The following is a 17,795-nucleotide window of genomic DNA, read 5'->3' as shown; positions in this document are numbered from 1 at the left end:
TGACCCAGGAACAATTTCCTCCACCTACAGCAAGGGTGTTTCTAAGGGTGGAAGTTCATCCCTCAGTTGTTTCCAATAGTGTCTACTTAAAAGCGCTGCAATTCTGTTATTAATAAACTGGGATAATTCTACAATTTATATTTTCTTGCCCGAAGGCAAACAAGTCAAGTGATTTATGAAACTGACCACATCACTAAGACAGAAGACAAAAACTTATTGTTTTTATTTACACTTTCATTGTAAAGGGCTGTGAAATGGAACAGAATTCTATTTACAAAATGCTCTTCCCAATGCAATAAGCTAGAGCATTTCTCAATGAGTTTGTGGAGCTCATGTATAAAAGACAAAAGGTTAAGCAACACTGCACTGCCCAGTGGACCATCTGGTGAACATTAGAACTGTCAATAAATCATGAAAGTACCAGTTCGTCAAGAAAATTCCACTTCAAACCACTGCTAGGAAAAAAAGGGGCTGGGCAAAAATTGGTATTTTCAGCTTTTCTAAAAACAGAAGCATTAAATAACTTTAATCTAATTTCAATTGTTTTATTGGTTCTGTTCTGATGAGCATATGGCTTCAGCACGTTGAATGCTTAGCTCTCTGTCCCCCATACAAAAACACGGGGAAATAACTCAGCATAAGATCTCTTCAGAGGAGAAGCTCATCCCCTCTTAGTCCTTCTCCTCACCATGGGTGATAACATAACAAAGGTTCTTATAGTCAAGATTACCGGAGACATCTGGAGGGAAAGCAGCAAACATCTGGCTGACCTGCAGAACAAACAGGAAGTAAGCATTACAAATGCAGGACGGTAGGACAGGAACTTGTACTGATCTCTGTGACCCAGGGAACTCGTTGTGCCAACTGGCAGAGGGTACAAAGGTGCATAAGGGTTACAGGAGTCCCCTGGGTCTGAGATCCCCATACGAGTTGGCCAAAATGGACTATATGTAAAGTCTCTGCTGAAAGCCTGTGTCACACTGGTCATCATAATCATTGTGAGATGTACATATGGCATATATGTGGAGAGTTGTGTGTATATACCTGTTCTTTGGGTCTAGGTGAGTTAGGGCAGAACACCAAAAGGGGATCTACAGGCCTCTGTCAGGCAGGGGGCAAGAGCTGAGCATTGTATCCTTCACAATAGATGCCTGTTTACAGTCCAAGCAAATTGATTGGGGTGAGCCGGAGGAAAAAACAAAAGCAGCAAGGGTTCTTCTGTGTAGGAGAAAAACCGATGAACCTTTGGAACTCTAACTGGGGTGCAGATGAACCCCCAGTTATCTTCAGGAAGGGGAGACAAGTAGCCAGCAGGGTTGGGCTCATGAAAGAAGAGTCTCGGTCATCCTGGTGGAAAAACGCTCTGGGAAGGACTTAGGAGAAAGCAGGACCATATTAGACAAGAGGGCATCTTCTGTGTCACCATTTGTTTCCAAAATTTCGGTTTGCTTCATATGAATCTCTGTTCTTTGCTAAATAAACTTATATTCGCTTTCTCTGTAAATAAATCTAAGGGCTGTGTGTTAAGTGAAGCTGTGTTCTAAGGTGTAACTAGTGAGCTGGGGTGAGCTATTCCTTTGGGAGGAGCCAAGTTGGGAGTTCTGTGACCCTTCAGTGGAATGGGGGCTGGGAACTTCAGAAGGACGCTCGGAGGAGTCAGGGATTGGTGTGTGTCTACTGCTAACCTGCATGAGGGCCAGCGGTGCCTGCGAGGGCTGAAAGGGGAGCGCCTGTGTTGCCTCTGGCTAGGAGAAGCAGGGAGTTGACCCCTGGCAGGCATACACAGTGCTTCCTCATGCTATGGGCAGGTGTATGCAAGGTGCTCGCAACCCAGGGTACACAATCTCCATATGAATTCCAACCCAGTTCAGCTCCTCTGCAGCCTGGTCCATAGCCCACAATGGAAAATCCTCCATTGACTTCAATGGTTATTGGAACAGGAATCACAACACAGCTGACCTAGCTAACCCACTCCCATAGGAACCCAATACAGCCCCCTAATTAAAAGAAATCTCATCAGCATCCAAGCTAGCCCCTCACCCAATAGAATTCCATTCAGTATTCCAGTCTAGCCCCTCAACTAACAGACTGTAGTTTGAACCTCCTCTCAGAGCCCTGCCTCTCAGTCGGCAGAACCCAGGCTGAGTCCCACAGAAAGCAGAACTTTTGATGGATTCGTTCAGGAATCCAACAAGATTCCAAGAGAGCTAATCCCACAGAAATGGAGCCCAGATCATTGTTCCAGCCCACACCCAACAGAACTTCATTGCCTGGCTCACTGCAGAACAGAACAGCTGACTATAGGTCAGTCTTACACCTCCATGGAAATCCGAGGAATGCTTTTTGTATGTGATGCTGATTTAGCCATGAAATAACTTAGGGGAGGTTTTTTGTATTGTTCCTAATCGCCAGAGCTAGCGTGGATCTCTCAATCAGTCTTGACATGAACTGAATTCATTCAGCTGAAGAAGGGCAAAAGCCCATTGCTGAGTAGCAGCTAGAGAGATATTCATATTTCAGTGAAGGTAAAGGGTCCTTACCTCTTCTTGACTGAATCGGTCTGCTTGTGTCATAAGCATTTCTTTGATGCTGTTCAGAGAAAATGAAATTACCTGGTTAAAGGAGGATAACTGCACATCACGTCTCAGATTGCAAGCTGCTTTCCGAAAATGTGTGTGACTGCATAAATTAGAGCTGCTAATCCTCGAACGATATGGTAAGAGATTTACTACGATACCTTGGCTCCAAGAGCCTTTCCCCATCAATGTCACCACATGGGTCTGCCAAGTTATTTTGCTCTGTAACATTTTAAGATTGTTTACAGTTATTATATTTGTAATATAGCCATTTCCAACGCTTCTCTTGTCCTAAGATGGTGGTTTTCATGCTAGCTGCTTAAAAATGTGTGTAACTTAGCAAAGCTGAAGAAGAGAGCATTTCTCTGACGTCTAAGGATGAAAGAAACAGAGCATGAAATGGGAACAAGGACATGAGAAAGAAGACTTGAAAGAACTCCAACAGCTATTCCAAATCACCACATGAGTATCCTTTTTTATTTCCCCAAGCACTCATTCCCAGAGGAGATTGTGAACTGCTTGTATTTCAAGGTAAAGTATCTTGATCTGGAACTATTGAACTTTAACACAGATCTTATACCACATACAAACTCCCTCCTATGCAATGACATCAAAGAGAGAAAACACTCTGGGCCAGAAACTTAACTGGCCTGCGCATTGTTTCTGTACTAATATACCTGTCAAATAGGGGTGTGATTTTTTTTTTACCGAAATTCTCAGATTAATAGAGTCTTAAGGCCAGAAGGGACCTTAAAATCATCTAGTTTGACTTCTTGTGTATCACGGGCCATTAAATTTCACTTATTTACCCCTATATTAAGCCCAATAGTTAAACCACTACAACCCCTAGTGTAGATGCAGTTATATCAGTATAACCATACTGGTATAGCTTATTCCCCTCCAGTACAGAAATAGCTATACCAGTATAAAGAGCCTGTGTCCACTCCTGATGGGGTTGTACTGTTTTAAATATACTGGTGTAGTTAAAATGGTACAACTAAGCCCAGATAATTTTTACTTTCAACCTTTCCCCCATCCTTTATTCAATTATTAGAGCACAAATTAAAGCTGTGTCTTTATTGTTCTTGTTACCAAAGGATACTTGTGCACTCTCAGAAAGTCCTAGAGGAAATAGATCTAGACCTAAATCTAGAGGAAATAGATTATAAATTGGTGACAGTGGGTTACAATTAGATATGTGCATTGAATTTGAAACAAGAATTGAAATCCAAAGATTTCCATTTCAGTTTTATATTTTTGAAAATGGAGCTGATTTTGAAAAAACATAAAAATAGCCCTGTGCTATGTCATGGATGCATCTTCTGAAAATAGAACACTTGTGAAATGAAAAGTGCCAATGAATACTACAAAAAGCAGAATTTCTTTATGATAGAAGTCAATTTGTATAAAAAATATATGCTTCTGAATGTGCATAGTGTTGTTGGGAAGGAGCCATTTGGTGAGAAATGAAATTTCTGGATTACCAGTGAGGCCTGAGGAACAAAATAGTGAAAATATTCACACAAAATTTCTGGAAAATATTTTCCATGCTTTAACACAGCTCTAGTTACGTCACAATAAATTTCCTGCATTCTTTTCCCGCCCTCTTTATTTAGCAAAGTCATATGAAGACTTTCCTTGTCAATAATAATTTTTGTCTTCTTAACCAGACCGTTTGTTACGTGACCATTGCTTTTGCAATGTAATTATCACATGATCTGCTGCTGCCTGTAATTAAAAGCTAGCAAGATAGTTCTCATGGAAATACATTGATAGTTGGACATTTGCACCCTATAAAAAATAAAAGTAGAAAAAAATAAATAGGAGGGCTCTGGATAGACCAAGCAGCTTGTTGAATGGGAAGAAGCACTTAAACTACGTGTTGTGTTTTAGGGATCCCAAATAAACTTCCATCTCATACAGGCTTGAATTAGGAAGAGAGCTGGGTGCGATGCGTCCTCGGTTCACAGGCTTAGAGTGTTTTTGCAAAGAAAAAAAAAAGCTCAAATGTCTAATTATAATCTTCTGATGCATAGCCCAGCAGCCCTTGGCATTCTCACAAGTAAGGAGGACTGAGTTAAGGACCTATGCACATTTTCCATTATTTATTTTATAGGGAAACGAACACTCAGAATTTCCCAAATGAGAAGCTATGTACTTCTTTTTTGCATAGTATTTTTTTCTCAAAAAAAAAAAATCAAAGCCTTGTGGTGACTTTACAGAAACCAGTCAGTGCCCGTTTGCCTTGATGTGGCACACGAGATTATATCTGTTTTGGCTAATATCGACTGGTTCTAATATTAAAATATTTTGGTTGCTCCTTTGATTTCCAAATAATTTTAGAAAATTACCTTTGAAATCCATGGGGCAAGTTGCTTTTTATTGGGAAGAGCCCATCACGCAATGCAGTCTTGGAAAAAGCTCTTTGGGTTCCTGTAAGCACTGGTCTAGCTCATGGGAGAATATCACCACAGCTTCATTGACTTCATTATTAGCAGTGACTGACATTGACCAGACTCAGTTCAATCGATGGGAATTAGGACTGAGTCATCGAATCTTTCCAAAAGCTACGCTAGTTTACACCGGCTGTGAATCTGGCCCAAAATAGTTTCTCTCTTTGACGTCATTGTATAGGAGGGAGTTTGTGTGTGGTAAAACGACGTGGAGAAACAAAGTTCGTCATGGAAATTGGAAGTCTGTTACAAACTCCTGGAGCTTTTGGAAAGGTTAGAAAAGTCCATCCCAGTTGCCATCGGGTGGACTGAGTCATTTCCAGACAAGAGGTGAAAACATGCGGTGGGAAGAGACATAAAATCTCCAGAAGGATGTTAACTATATGAATCTAAAAAATAAGTTCTGATTAAAAGATCAGTGTGACTGAGTTTGGGGGAGCCGTCCCAATGGTTTTAATATGGAGGAATATTATTTATTAAGATATTAACTGTCATATTGAAAGGGTTGGGTAAAAATGATTGCAAAACCTTCAAATGTCTAAAATTTGGAAGCATATGAATAGAAGTTAAACCTCAAAGACATTTATGGAATTGATTTAATGGTTTGTTCTGTAATGATCAACATTACCCTCGGGTCTAATAAGTAAACATTATGCTCTGTTGTGGTGATGAACTAAAGCCATTGTCTAATGCTAGCTGTGCAGAGGAAGTGGGGAGGATGACCTTTTCCGTCAAGGAAAAAAAAAGTATCGTGCTCTCTTCTTTGCTTTTGGAGTCATTCCTAATTCCTAATTCGCCCCAGACTCTAAGAGGCTTCATTTGGACCTTAATGTGTGCAAAGACTGCAGGATCAGACAGAGGAAGGGGAGCGGTATATTTTGTATCCAATATGTTGCTAAAGATGGTGGTGGGAAAATAATATTTCATGGTTCTGGTATCATCAGAAGAGAATATTTCATGGTTGTGATTTCACTACCACGTGATATGGCCTATTAGGCAATAGGATAATCTGTACTCTGGTATGTCGAGTCACTTCAGATGTCCCACTCCCACTGCCCAGCAAGGAGCTTTTCCCAAACTGTCTGGATACTATTAGCCTAAAAACAAACAGGAGGGCTCTTACCTCCAGTTCCTTCCAATTGTTAACTACACCCACTTGATTAAATTTGGTTGTAGCCTCTTTAGGGAACGGGTTGTTTCTTAGGGTTCGTCTCCATGGACACTTAGTTCGTGGCAAGCTGTGGGTGCTAGCCTGCCATTGACTAACCGTCAGCGTGGACTCCACTGATATGCATCAACAATTCATTTATGCATTTTGATCTAGTCCTCTTTGAAACCTGACTAGATCAAAACACATTAACAAACTGTCAATGTGCGTCAGCAGAGTGCACGGGGACAGTAGACTGTGGCAGTCAAGTATGGGGGAGAGTCACGCCCCAGCTTGCTGCAAAACTAAATGTTTGTGTAGTCAAGCCCTTACTCTTGGTTTGTGCAGTACCTAGCACAGTGAGGCTCTGATACTGACTGGGGACTCAAGTGTAAGAGAAATAAATAACACTAAATAAAGGCGACATTGTACATTCATTTATTTTTTTAATTTACTTGCACTCTCCATCAGTTACACCAAACGCAGTCCACAAATACTCTGCTTCAGGCTACACACACACACCAGGGAGTCTGAAAGCAGCACAGACTGCTGGGGGTTCACTCACGTTATCACAGTGCTGACAGAACCCCTTGATGTGTTATCACTTTATAACTCCTGGCTTCCTAATTAGTATCATTTACAAAAGGGACATTGTGAAAGGCCCCAAAACTGGCTGCTGTAGCATAAGTAATTAGGTCCTTATTCGCAAGGTATTTAAGCACATCTAACTTCAACCATGTGAGTAGTTCCACTGAACTCATAGGTCAGAGTTCCTTAGCTATTTTCCCTCCTTCAAATAATTTATCTCATGGGCCTGATTCTCATTTATATTAAGGCCCCTTTATACCACTTAACACCCCCATTCTAGCTCCTTTACATTGCCAGATTGGTGTAGAAAGGCCTACTGTATGTAAATAAGCACAGTTGGGGAGCAGTATTTAAAATAATAAATAATACTACCAGTAATAGTTAATGATGGGGCTTCCGCAAGGTCCACTGGTGATCTGGAAAGCTAGAGAAAATGCTCATCTAGGAGTAGAGGGCTCAAATGGTAACCATTTAACAAGGGAAGATCCTCTCTGAAGCTGTCTCCCTGTATTAATTAAGCTGATTGCTCTATTTTTAAAAGGGGACTAGCCTTCCCCTTCAAGTCAAGCCCTCTTTGAGAGTTCTGCACCAGACACTCATTTTAATTTTACATATGGAGTTGATCTATAAAGAGTGGGTCATGTGTTGATTTATATCCAGACCTTGAAAAGAGGCTATCTAATGGCATGCATGTGATTACATTTCCGCTGCCTCTTGCAATGTCTAAAGACAATAACATCTCTTTTTGGGGGGATACAAGGACATTTATACAACAGTCTAGTCCTTTGAGTGTCGCTTACAAAGCTACCTACTTTTCTGCCTGCCAGCTCTTCTGCCTCTTAGAATACTGTAGAATGTACAGCCTTTAAACTGCCCCTTTAAGCAGAGCACTTATTATTATTTTTTTAAGGATTATAAATAAACTTACTAGTCTGCCTTTATGTGGCCTTTTCCTTCTGGGTCGAAAATCTTAAAAGCATTCAGAATGGTCTCTTCTGGGTCCGTGCCTAAAAGAAAATGAAATATAATGTAGATGTCTCTGTGTGTATGTTTGGATGCCTGTCTAATATTTGCTAAATAATTGCATTCATCTGAGAAAGGCGCAAAATTGAGAAGCTGTAGTTGTGGGTTTGAAGACAAAGGTTTCTTAAGTCTGCAGCATTTGTCATGTCAGATAAACAATAAAGGTGAATAGTTCAGTGTTCAGAAGCTTAAAAATAATAACTCATATCTATTCTGTGTCTGCAGGAGAGAAAACTTCCAGGAACTGGTCTCCAATATCAGTACCCAGAGGATTAGCAGCTTTCAGAAATGAAAATATAACAAACTGTTTCCCCGGCTGGCTTCCTTTAATCTTGTACGGTACGTTCCTTGTAAAAACACTTTTTGATGTTACTTGTTCTCCACTATATAGAGGAGAGGTTATTTCCCTCGCCAAAGGAAATGGAGCTCGTCACCAAAACGAAGTGTCAATGAAATGCAATGGAAACAGGATGATCAATGTACAATAGTGAATTGTCCTTGTGTTCTATATTGTGTTTCCATCTGAGGATCTCAAAGCACCATATAACCCTCACTGATATGCCTGGGAAGCAGACAAGTATTAGTTGGAGAAAAGAGATGGTCTTTTGGTTAAGACACTAGATTGGGACTGAGGAGATGTGGCCCCTGTTCTCTGCTCAGCCACAGACTTTCTGCTTGACTTTGGGCAGGTCATTCAAACTCGCTGTGTCCATAAAACAGAAATAATAATTCTTCCTTTCTCCCACCCTAGGTCTGTCTCTTCTATTTAGACTGTAAGCTCTTGGTAACAGGGATTCTCTTACTATGTGTCTGTACAGCTCTGAGAACAATCTTGGTTTGGGCTTGTGGGTGGTACGATAATAGAAATAACCATTAACAACAATAGTACAAAATCCAATTTACAAACAAGTAAACTGAGCCACACAGATCATTTAAATTAACTGGAATGGGAAGTCTTTGAAGCGTAATTATAATAGGAAAATGTGCTCTCAGCACAGCAATGCCATTATGTCACACAGTGTAACAGAGACAAAACCCAGGAGCTCCGACTCCCAGTTCTTTGCTCTGTCTATCAATCCACACTCCCTGACCACTCCCTAAGAAGTTTCTTGCTAAGGTTTCACAAGGATATTTAGCACATGGCTGTGCAGTATCTGAGCTGACAGCGTGGCCCATAACAGCGTGGTCAATGATCCATAAACTAGGATCTAGGCCTTTGTACCCCCGGCCATGAGTATTCTTCTGCAAAGTTCTGGACACTTATTTCAAACTGCAATGGCTTTGCATTCAATACAGAGAGTGTTGGTATTTAATGTTTTGATTGTCTCATGCAGTGAAACTTATCCCAGCTCGGAGGAGGGGGTTGCATTTTAAGCAGTCACCTCTGCATGGGGGATTTTTTTTCCCCTTAGTGTGTTTCACATTTTCTACTCTGCCATATCCCTGGACTTCAGCTTTGAAGAGAAGCAATGCAGCAGGCATTCTTTATTGATTAGCTAGTAAATAAAGTGGTTTCTTTGATGTGAGGCATCTCTGTTTTCTGTACAAATTGCATTATTCCAACTCCCTGTAGAAACAGCTCCATGTGGTTGGCATTAACATAAACTGAGTTTTGTTAGCTGTTCATCTGGCATCATAATATCAATATACAAAGCTAAAGCTTGTCTCAAAAATCCCAGCTTCCCTTTTATGACAGAAATCAATTACAGCACAACAAATTTCACTTAGAAAGCACCTTTCACCAAACTCTCTGAGTGGTACTTAGCTAATAAAAAGTGTTGCAAAATTGCCATATCCACTTCCTCCAACCCATTCTCCCTTTATAATTGTACTACAAAGACTCTTCATCCCAATTAGTTTTGATTGGGAATGTGCAGTCTTTTGGCTCTGCTTATTTTGCATGACAAACCCAACCAGAAGGGCATGACAAACACAGCTGTGATTTTCCCTTTGATAAATGGAAAGAAGAAGAAGAAAAAAAAAAAGTTCTCCTGCTAATAGCCAACAGGAAACCTGTGGACAAGAGGGGTACACTTCACCCATTTACCTTCCTGTGCTGGCTCTGTTTTCATGCCATGCAGTTGGCAGGGCTGGAATCTCACCAGGCTTCAGCAATTGTGAGAGGCAAAGGACAGAAAGGAAAAGAGGCACTTTGCCAAGCGCTGTGTGATCATGGACATTATGAATAGGCAGGAGTCTGCACTAGAGCACTCCAGAAGGGTGAATCAAGATATCCAGCAGATCCCAGCTAGAGTACTGTGAAGGAGGCTGAGTGGTACCTTCTGAGGGTATGCCCTCATTGTAATCACGGCGTGCAAGCACGACATACCTGAACTAGCTTTAATCTAGTTAGCTATGGCAGTTCGGTGCAGGCCAGCCCCTCAAGTAATTACCCAGGATACCAGACTTGTACAGCTGTGGCTTCACTGCTCCAGTACCCGAGCTAGCCAGATTAAAACTAGCTAGGGTATGTCTACATGAGTTGCAATCATATCCTGTGATTGGAGGGCTGACACACCCTAAGGATCTAAGGGCTTGTCTTAAATAAATAAAGATGCACATACCACTGTGATGGGCAGATGAGAGAGATTAGATAAACTTTGAGAGATATTACTGGTTCTACTGACCTACCCCAGATTAAGTTCAAGTCCACCTCAAACCTTACCACTTTCTGTTCCAAGAGCAAGGAGCACTTCTTTGACCTTGACTTCAGCAATGTAGGCATAGCACAGCAAACATTAAATAATTAAAAATATGTTTTAAATCCCAAGATAATATTCCCCCTTGAGAGGAAATGGGAGGAAAGAGAAAGACAGCAAACACTAGCTATAACATTTAATGGATTTTGGAAGGTGTTCAGATTGTAAGGGGATTGAGAAGATGACTGGAGGTGCATCTTAGCTACTGGGATCTCGCTTCTGCAATCCTTGGCCATGTACAATGCAAAAAATGTGAACTAAATTACTGACTTCCAGTTAGAATCTAGTACCTGTGGCAGAAATCCTGGTATTTTCAGAGAATACCAGGGTTGGAAGGGACCTCTGGAGGTCATCTAGTCCAACCCCCTGCTTAAAGCAGGGCCAATCCCCAGATAGATTTTTGCCCCAAATCCCTAAATGGCCCCTTCAAGGATTGAATTCACAACCCTGGATTTAATAGGCCAATGCACAAACCACTGAGCTATCCCTCTCCCCCATTTTATATAGGATTGGGCCAAATTCCCCTCTGTTGTAACTCTAGTGAAGTCAACTGAGATTAAATCAGTCCACTTTGCCCTCTAATCAGTAGTGTCTGGGCCAAAACTTGGTCACACTGAAGTCAATAGCTTTGATATGAATCACACCAAGGCTGGGTCATCTGTCTCCAACCTGTAGGAAAAATGAAGAATGGCCATGTGGCTAAGGCACTCTACCAAGATTCAATTCTCAGCTCTGCCACAGATTTGTTGTGTGTCCTAGGGCATGTCACTTAGTCTCTCTGTGCCCTAGTTCATATTATAACAAAGAGCTCCATATAAGCACACCGATAGATACCTCTCTAACCCACCAATGGTACGTACCTTTCAGTTTTTCACCAAACATAGTCAGGAAAATGGTGAAGTTAATGGCACCTGGAGCTTCCTGCACCATGGCTTCTAGCTCTTCATTCTTGACATTCAAGCGACCTGTAGTAGCAGAGATAATTTTTCATATACTAAATAATCATTTTATTTCAATAAGTGATTCACCACTACCCCCTTCCCACTGTGGGTGGTCTGGGCTCAGCAGAACAATGTTAATGAGATGGTAAGACATAAGAACATAAAAACAGCCAGACTGGGTCAGACAATGGTCCATCTACCCCAGTATCCTGTCTTCCGACAGTGGCCAATGCCAGGTGCCCCAGAGGGAATGAACACAGCAGGTAATCATCCAGTGATCCATCTCTGGTCACCCATTCCCAACTTCAGGTAGACGTAATTCAAAAAGTCACTGTCATAAAACAAACGGAAGGAGTTGGCTACAGGATAAAAGGACAAAAGAAGGAATGGGAGGGGAAAGTAATAAATATGGGGGCAATAATAGCCAACATGGGTGCGCATTTCTGAAGAAACTGATTATCTTTCACCACGGGTGAAATCCAGAATTTCAGCCCTCATCCTATTACACAATCACCCATGAGACGGTTTTGTGATTACGCAATCATAATAAGAATGGACAGATGACTTGGGTAACCCTGTTTGTTCCCTTCCATCCTGCAGGACTTTGACTAGAGTTGAGATTCTGACAACCCTACTCAAATTGAGTCGTACCTTGCTAGGTGTGCAGTCCCATTGATTTCAGTGGGCCTAGCTGAAGGGTGAGGTGCTATTCGGCATGAATTAAGGGTATCAGAAACTGGCCCTAGGAAATGAACATTCCAGAGTAACATTGGTTACAGGTGGAAATTTCCTCACTATCACTATAAAGATATGGGGAGCTGCAGCTCTCTTCATGGACTCTGCTGAAGTCTGATTCCACCACAGGGAGCACTATGGATTTTAATCATTAACTCCTCTTGATAATATCCAGATGGCAAAAGCCCAGACACCTACATCACTGTTCAAGCCTCAAATACTGCAAAAGGGATGTAGCTCCAGGTTTGGGTTTATGAGCCTTTTGACCTTCCATTGCATGGGAAGGCCTCATGTTGTAAGGTGTTAAATACGCTCTAGACTTATGGTTTGAAAAAGGCCTTCCTTAACCTCATGACACGCACATTCCAATCTAGGCACAGAGGAACAGACCTTCACATGAAGTTCCCACGTTGGCGTGGGAAGGATGGCGGCTGGTCCATGACAGAAACATTAATTGGTAGATATTTACATGCCTCTTAGATGAAAAAGGTGCAGCTCAAGAAGCCCAAATAAAAAGGCAAATCAGAAATGCCTGGCACGGACCCCTACTTGGGTGGGCTAATTATGAAAGGGTTGATGGGGGGGGGATCAGTCTCTTAGGAGAGGATGTCAGCTGCACCACTCTCTATCACCCGCCAACAAATCCCGGAATGGCCCTCATTTAGCCTTTGAAAGGGGCTGCTCAGGAAGCTTCCTGGCTAGAGATAGACAGCCAAGATAGCAGCTACCAGCCATAGAGGAGGAGGATCAAATTGAGCAGGTTTGGCAGGTTTTCCCTTTGGCTCTCTGAGCTTCATGCATATCTTATGACTCATCCAGCTCTAATTTTAATATAATCCTTTCATATGCGCTTGAAATTTAAATTGCATTTAGAGTACTTTTATTTATTTATTTATTTATTTGTTTGTTTGTTTGTTTACTCACCCAATGCAGCAAATGTATCTCTCAGGTCTGCTTTGTCAATGAAGCCATCTCTATTCTGATCCATGATGGTAAAAGCCTATTAAGAGAAAAGGGGCATTATGTTACCATTGCCTCTTGATGTCCCACTGTAAATCCTGATACTCATCAACGTGGTATTATATCTGCGTTAGAAAGGGGAACATTTATCTTTCCTTTATTAATCTACAACATACAGCGTTATTTTGCATTACTTACTTTCAACACGTTAATGTATCTTGGCAAGAGATTTAATTAAACCCACCCAAACTTCTTCTTACTAAATTAACACTCGGCGCAGCATGGAGTTGGGTCTATGCCAGTGCTGTCAGATCCAGCCATTCAGGCTTTAACCCGTGAAAGCTTGGATTAGGGAAGCTCTAGTCACAGCTGCCATGGAGGCTGTTACATGGGTTGTGTACCCCTGCCTATATCACATTGTCCTGTGCAGCTAGAACAAGCTGTAAGACAATTAACAAGAGTGGCCATCACAAACTCAACAAGGAGTCCGGTGGCACCTGAAAGACTAACAGATTTATTTGGGCACAAGGTTTCGTGGGTGAAAACCCCACTTCTTCAGATGCATCTGTAGAAGTGAGGATTTTTACCCACAAAAGCTTATGCCCAAATAAATCTGTTAGTCTTTAAGATGCCACTGGACTCCTTGTTGTTTTTGTGGAAACAAACTAACACGACTACCCCCTGATACTCAACATCACAAACTGGTGCTCAGTTAAAATCAAAGTTCTGTGGGGGCTAACAGGGAAGCCTCAAAGTCTCATAGAGGAAATAAAAATACAAAAGTGAAGTAAGAAAACTCAGAAATCTCTATTTTGATGTGTTATTTATTCAACCCAGGCTTGTTGCCCTTTCCATCACACTGTGTCCTTCAGGCTGTGGTCTAATTTTTCTCTGAGTGACCTCAGTATGCTGACCTTAAAACATCTCCTGTCAGGCAATTCTCGTTACTTTGCTGAAAATACACTTGTTGTTTTGTAATTTTTAGCCAACACACAATTTCAGAACTTTAACCTCTTCCCCATTCATCATTAAATATGCCTATTTATCTACCTACCTACCTACATACATACAATGGTCATAATTTAAAGTTTTCTTATACTTTGAAAGATTTTAATGATTTGAGAGATATTTCCTGAGCTTACAATGGGAATGCTGGAAGAACCAATAATATCTCTGAAAGTGGTATCTATCTCCATACACCCCCTCTATCTATCTATCTATCTATCTATCTATCTATCTATCCATCCATCCATCCCAGGGACCTTCTACATGCTTCCCAAAGATACACAATCAAGGGAACTCAGGCAGATTCATAATATCTGGCTACAGCACTCTTACTGGAGGAATCTCAGTGCTCATAAAAATCATCCTTCACTCACTCTGCACACAATAGGCCAGCTTCCCCCAAGACACTACCAACTTCCTCCAGAAACGCCACAACATTAACAGCCTCCTCAAGAACACCATCCTTGCCACCATTGATGTCACCTGCTTCTACACCTACATCCCTTACCATTATGGCATAGCTGCCTGCCTCAAATGCTTACAGGATAATGTACAACACTCACATATCCCTCTAAATGTATCACCAAACTCATTGATTTCATCTTCACTCACAACAGCTTCACACTTAAGAACAAACACATTATACAAGCTATGGGAACAGCCATGGATACTAAGATGGCTCCCCAATATGCCAACCTCTTCATGGGCCACCTCAAAGAAGAATTTCTGGAAAAATGCACCGCAAAACCAATGATATGCCTGACATACATCAAGGATATTTTCACCTCCACCATAACTTCAACCACCACCACCCATCCATCAAACTCATTCTAGAACACTCCCACACCACCAACTTCCTGGACATCATGACTAGCTTCAGCAATGGAATCCTACAAAAGACTATATACAAGAAACCCACATATCACCACACTTACCTCCACAAATGCACCCCAGACACACAAAACAATCTGTTGTCCACACCCAGGCATTCAGATACCACAGAATTTGCTCTGAAGAGGAAGTCTAGGATACACAACTAAACACACTTAAAACAGCCTTCAGTAAACAAGGACACTCTGCCAGTGAAGTAGATCACATCATGGAGAGGGACACCCAAATGCCCTGGGAGAACATGCTTCAATCCGAGAAAAAAAAAAACATTGACTGCACACCCCTAGTTGTCACCTACCACCCCAGACTGTAACACATATGGTGTATTATCAAACAATTACAACCCGTGTTGGATGGGGCTCACATCCTGAAATAACTTGTTCCTAAACCCCTTCTTCTGGCCTTCAAATAATGCCCCAGTCTCACCAAGCTGATCATCATAAGAAAGCTCCCCACAAACCAGGACCCACCAACTCAAAGTGGTACCAGACCCTGCCAGAACAAAAGATGCATGTGATGTACCTCATCCAGGGCATCAAATGCTCCAATAACGACTATGTGGGTAAAATCAGACAATCACTACACTCTCAGATGAACTTGCATATTAAAATGATAAAAGACAAAAAACACCATTTCACCCATGGGTGAACACTTTTCATGAAGCAATCGCTCCCGATCTGACCTCTTGGTACTCAGCCTCAAAGGAAACCTGCATAACCCTTCAAAAAGTAAACCTGGGAGCTTAAATTCAGAACTCTGCCAGACACTCAAAACCACAGACTCAGAGACACTGGTTTTAAGGCTCATTACAACTTGTAACATCCCATTGCCTGCTTACCCTGAATTCCCCACTTCATTATAAGTAGTCTCCTACAGCATGTGTAAACCCTTATGCTTAACACTCTTACCTTGAATTGCCAACTTCATTTTAAGTGGTCTCCCACCACGTGTTATCTCCTTATTCTTAACAATTTGTCCCAACTTGTATTTAGCTCTGGTTTCCTTCCCCAGACCTGCAGGGAGCTCTGTGAAGCTCAAAAGCTTGTCCCTTCCACCAACAAAAGTAGGTTCAGTAAAAGATATTTGCCTCACCCGCCTTGCCTCTATCTCTCTACCTATCTTTTGTGCCCATTTCCATGGTACTGTATCTTGAACCATCTCTGATGTCACCTTGTTTATTGATACACGTTGACTATAATGAGTGGTAACATCCACAGGTTCATATAGCAGCTCACTATATCTGTCTACCATAATTGGTATACATTTGTAGTCTACAGCTCTGTGAGGTGCAGCCCCTTCCATGATACTGTTTTATCATCATATCTTCATGCAATCTCACCTCGATTTCTCATAAAACCTCAATATTCAAGCTCCAGTGTGACTCTGTGATCATTTACAGTAGTGTATATTCACAATAATTGATTCCTATGCCATATACCCATCTAATGATAAATTTAAATCTACTCGCCATAAGTTATTTTCACTCCTCCTGCAGGGCTGACTGCGTAGAACAAGTAGAAGAGAAGAAATGTGAATAGAATAGTTTTACATACATACACACAGAAGAGAGGCAATATATGACATAAATACTATGTTTGCTTCTTGACAAGTGGCGTTTAGTGTGTGGATTTTGTTACTGATTTTTAAAAAGTCATGTTTCCGCTTTTAAACTATGGTATTAGGCCCAATTCTGCAAGTGCTGTCAAGTGTCTACCTCCAGGGTTTCACATTGGCTTCAATAGTGCACTGTGGCCACAGCAGGACTAACTCATAGTGGTCTGTACTAAACTCAGTTCTAGTCCCTGATTCAGCAAAGTCATTGAGAATGTGCCCAATCTGAAGCATGTGAATAGTCCCACTGAGTAATCTTCAGAGCCGATTAGAGTCAACAGGACTCTTTCCACTGATTTTAATGGGCTTCGGATCAGGCCATAAGTGCATAGCGTTGGCTGAAATTTGGGGAGGTGAACCTCCTTTTGGTGAAAAATGGGTTTAATTTTTAATTTTAGTCAAACCTCTCCAGTTTTTCAACCAGAAACTGAAAACTTACCAAAAATGGTTTAAGATTTTGAGTTTTGTGTAGGGAAAAATACAACAAAACTTCTGCAAGAAATACTTTTAAACAATCATTTAAAATACTTCACCAGAAATTTGGCATTTTTGACCAGCTCTAGTTTATGCAGTTTGGTTTTAGATGGCAACCCTTTAAGAAAGAAAAATGGGCATTGATTATGATGCTGATAAAAGCTGGTTAAGCAGAGTTGAACACTTACTGTTAATTCCACAGAAAAGGTCAACAGTTCCAATGAATTTTCTTTGGTCATGTTTGCAATCTCTTGTGTGGGTTCTAATGGTCGTTCATAACACTGAGCTTCAATAATGTGAATCCTCATGGAAAGTGAATGTTAAAGCCACGTATATGAAAATGAATTGTATATATTCACACCCTGGAAGTACTTTTGTTCAGTCAGGGAACAGAAATGATAGGATACATCTGATCTGACCATCCAGACCTACTCAACACAGCTCAAAGAATGAATGTACAAAACGACTTGTAGTCAATACACAAAGTTAACAGAAGTCGTGGCAGGGCAGGGAAAGCAATGAATAATTTAAAATGACAAATCTGAGGAAACTGCGATGTGCTCATGGACATTCCAGAAGCAGAAAAACAGCCTAAATACATCAAGTAAATTATCCATCATTCATTATTCATTCAGCTCTTATGCCCGAGTCATTAGTTTTGATTCCACACAGGTAACTGATCAAGGAATCAA

General features: G+C 41.2%; 1 protein-coding gene across 6 annotated transcripts in view; it reads right to left on the bottom strand.

Annotated features, from left to right (window-relative positions):
- Positions 1-556: 556 nt before the first annotated feature.
- MYL10 (myosin light chain 10) overlaps positions 557-17,795 on the bottom strand; it is an 84,677-nt gene continuing 67,438 nt past the window's right edge. For all 6 annotated transcript variants that reach the window (XM_044993872.1, XM_044993874.1, XM_044993876.1 and 3 more), the window contains exons 3-7: positions 13,087-13,162; positions 11,347-11,451; positions 7,693-7,771; positions 2,541-2,589; positions 557-770 (exon numbers count right to left, since the gene is read on the bottom strand). In XM_044993872.1, coding sequence (XP_044849807.1) covers positions 672-770; positions 2,541-2,589; positions 7,693-7,771; positions 11,347-11,451; positions 13,087-13,162 — 408 coding nt within the window. In that variant the 3' untranslated portion in view covers positions 557-671. The remainder of the gene's footprint in view (positions 771-2,540; positions 2,590-7,692; positions 7,772-11,346; positions 11,452-13,086; positions 13,163-17,795) is intronic.

The sequence above is a fragment of the Mauremys mutica genome, chromosome 19 (genome assembly GCF_020497125.1).
Source record: "Mauremys mutica isolate MM-2020 ecotype Southern chromosome 19, ASM2049712v1, whole genome shotgun sequence".
NCBI lineage: Eukaryota > Metazoa > Chordata > Testudines > Geoemydidae > Mauremys > Mauremys mutica.
This window is presented reverse-complemented; position numbering and strand designations above follow the sequence as displayed.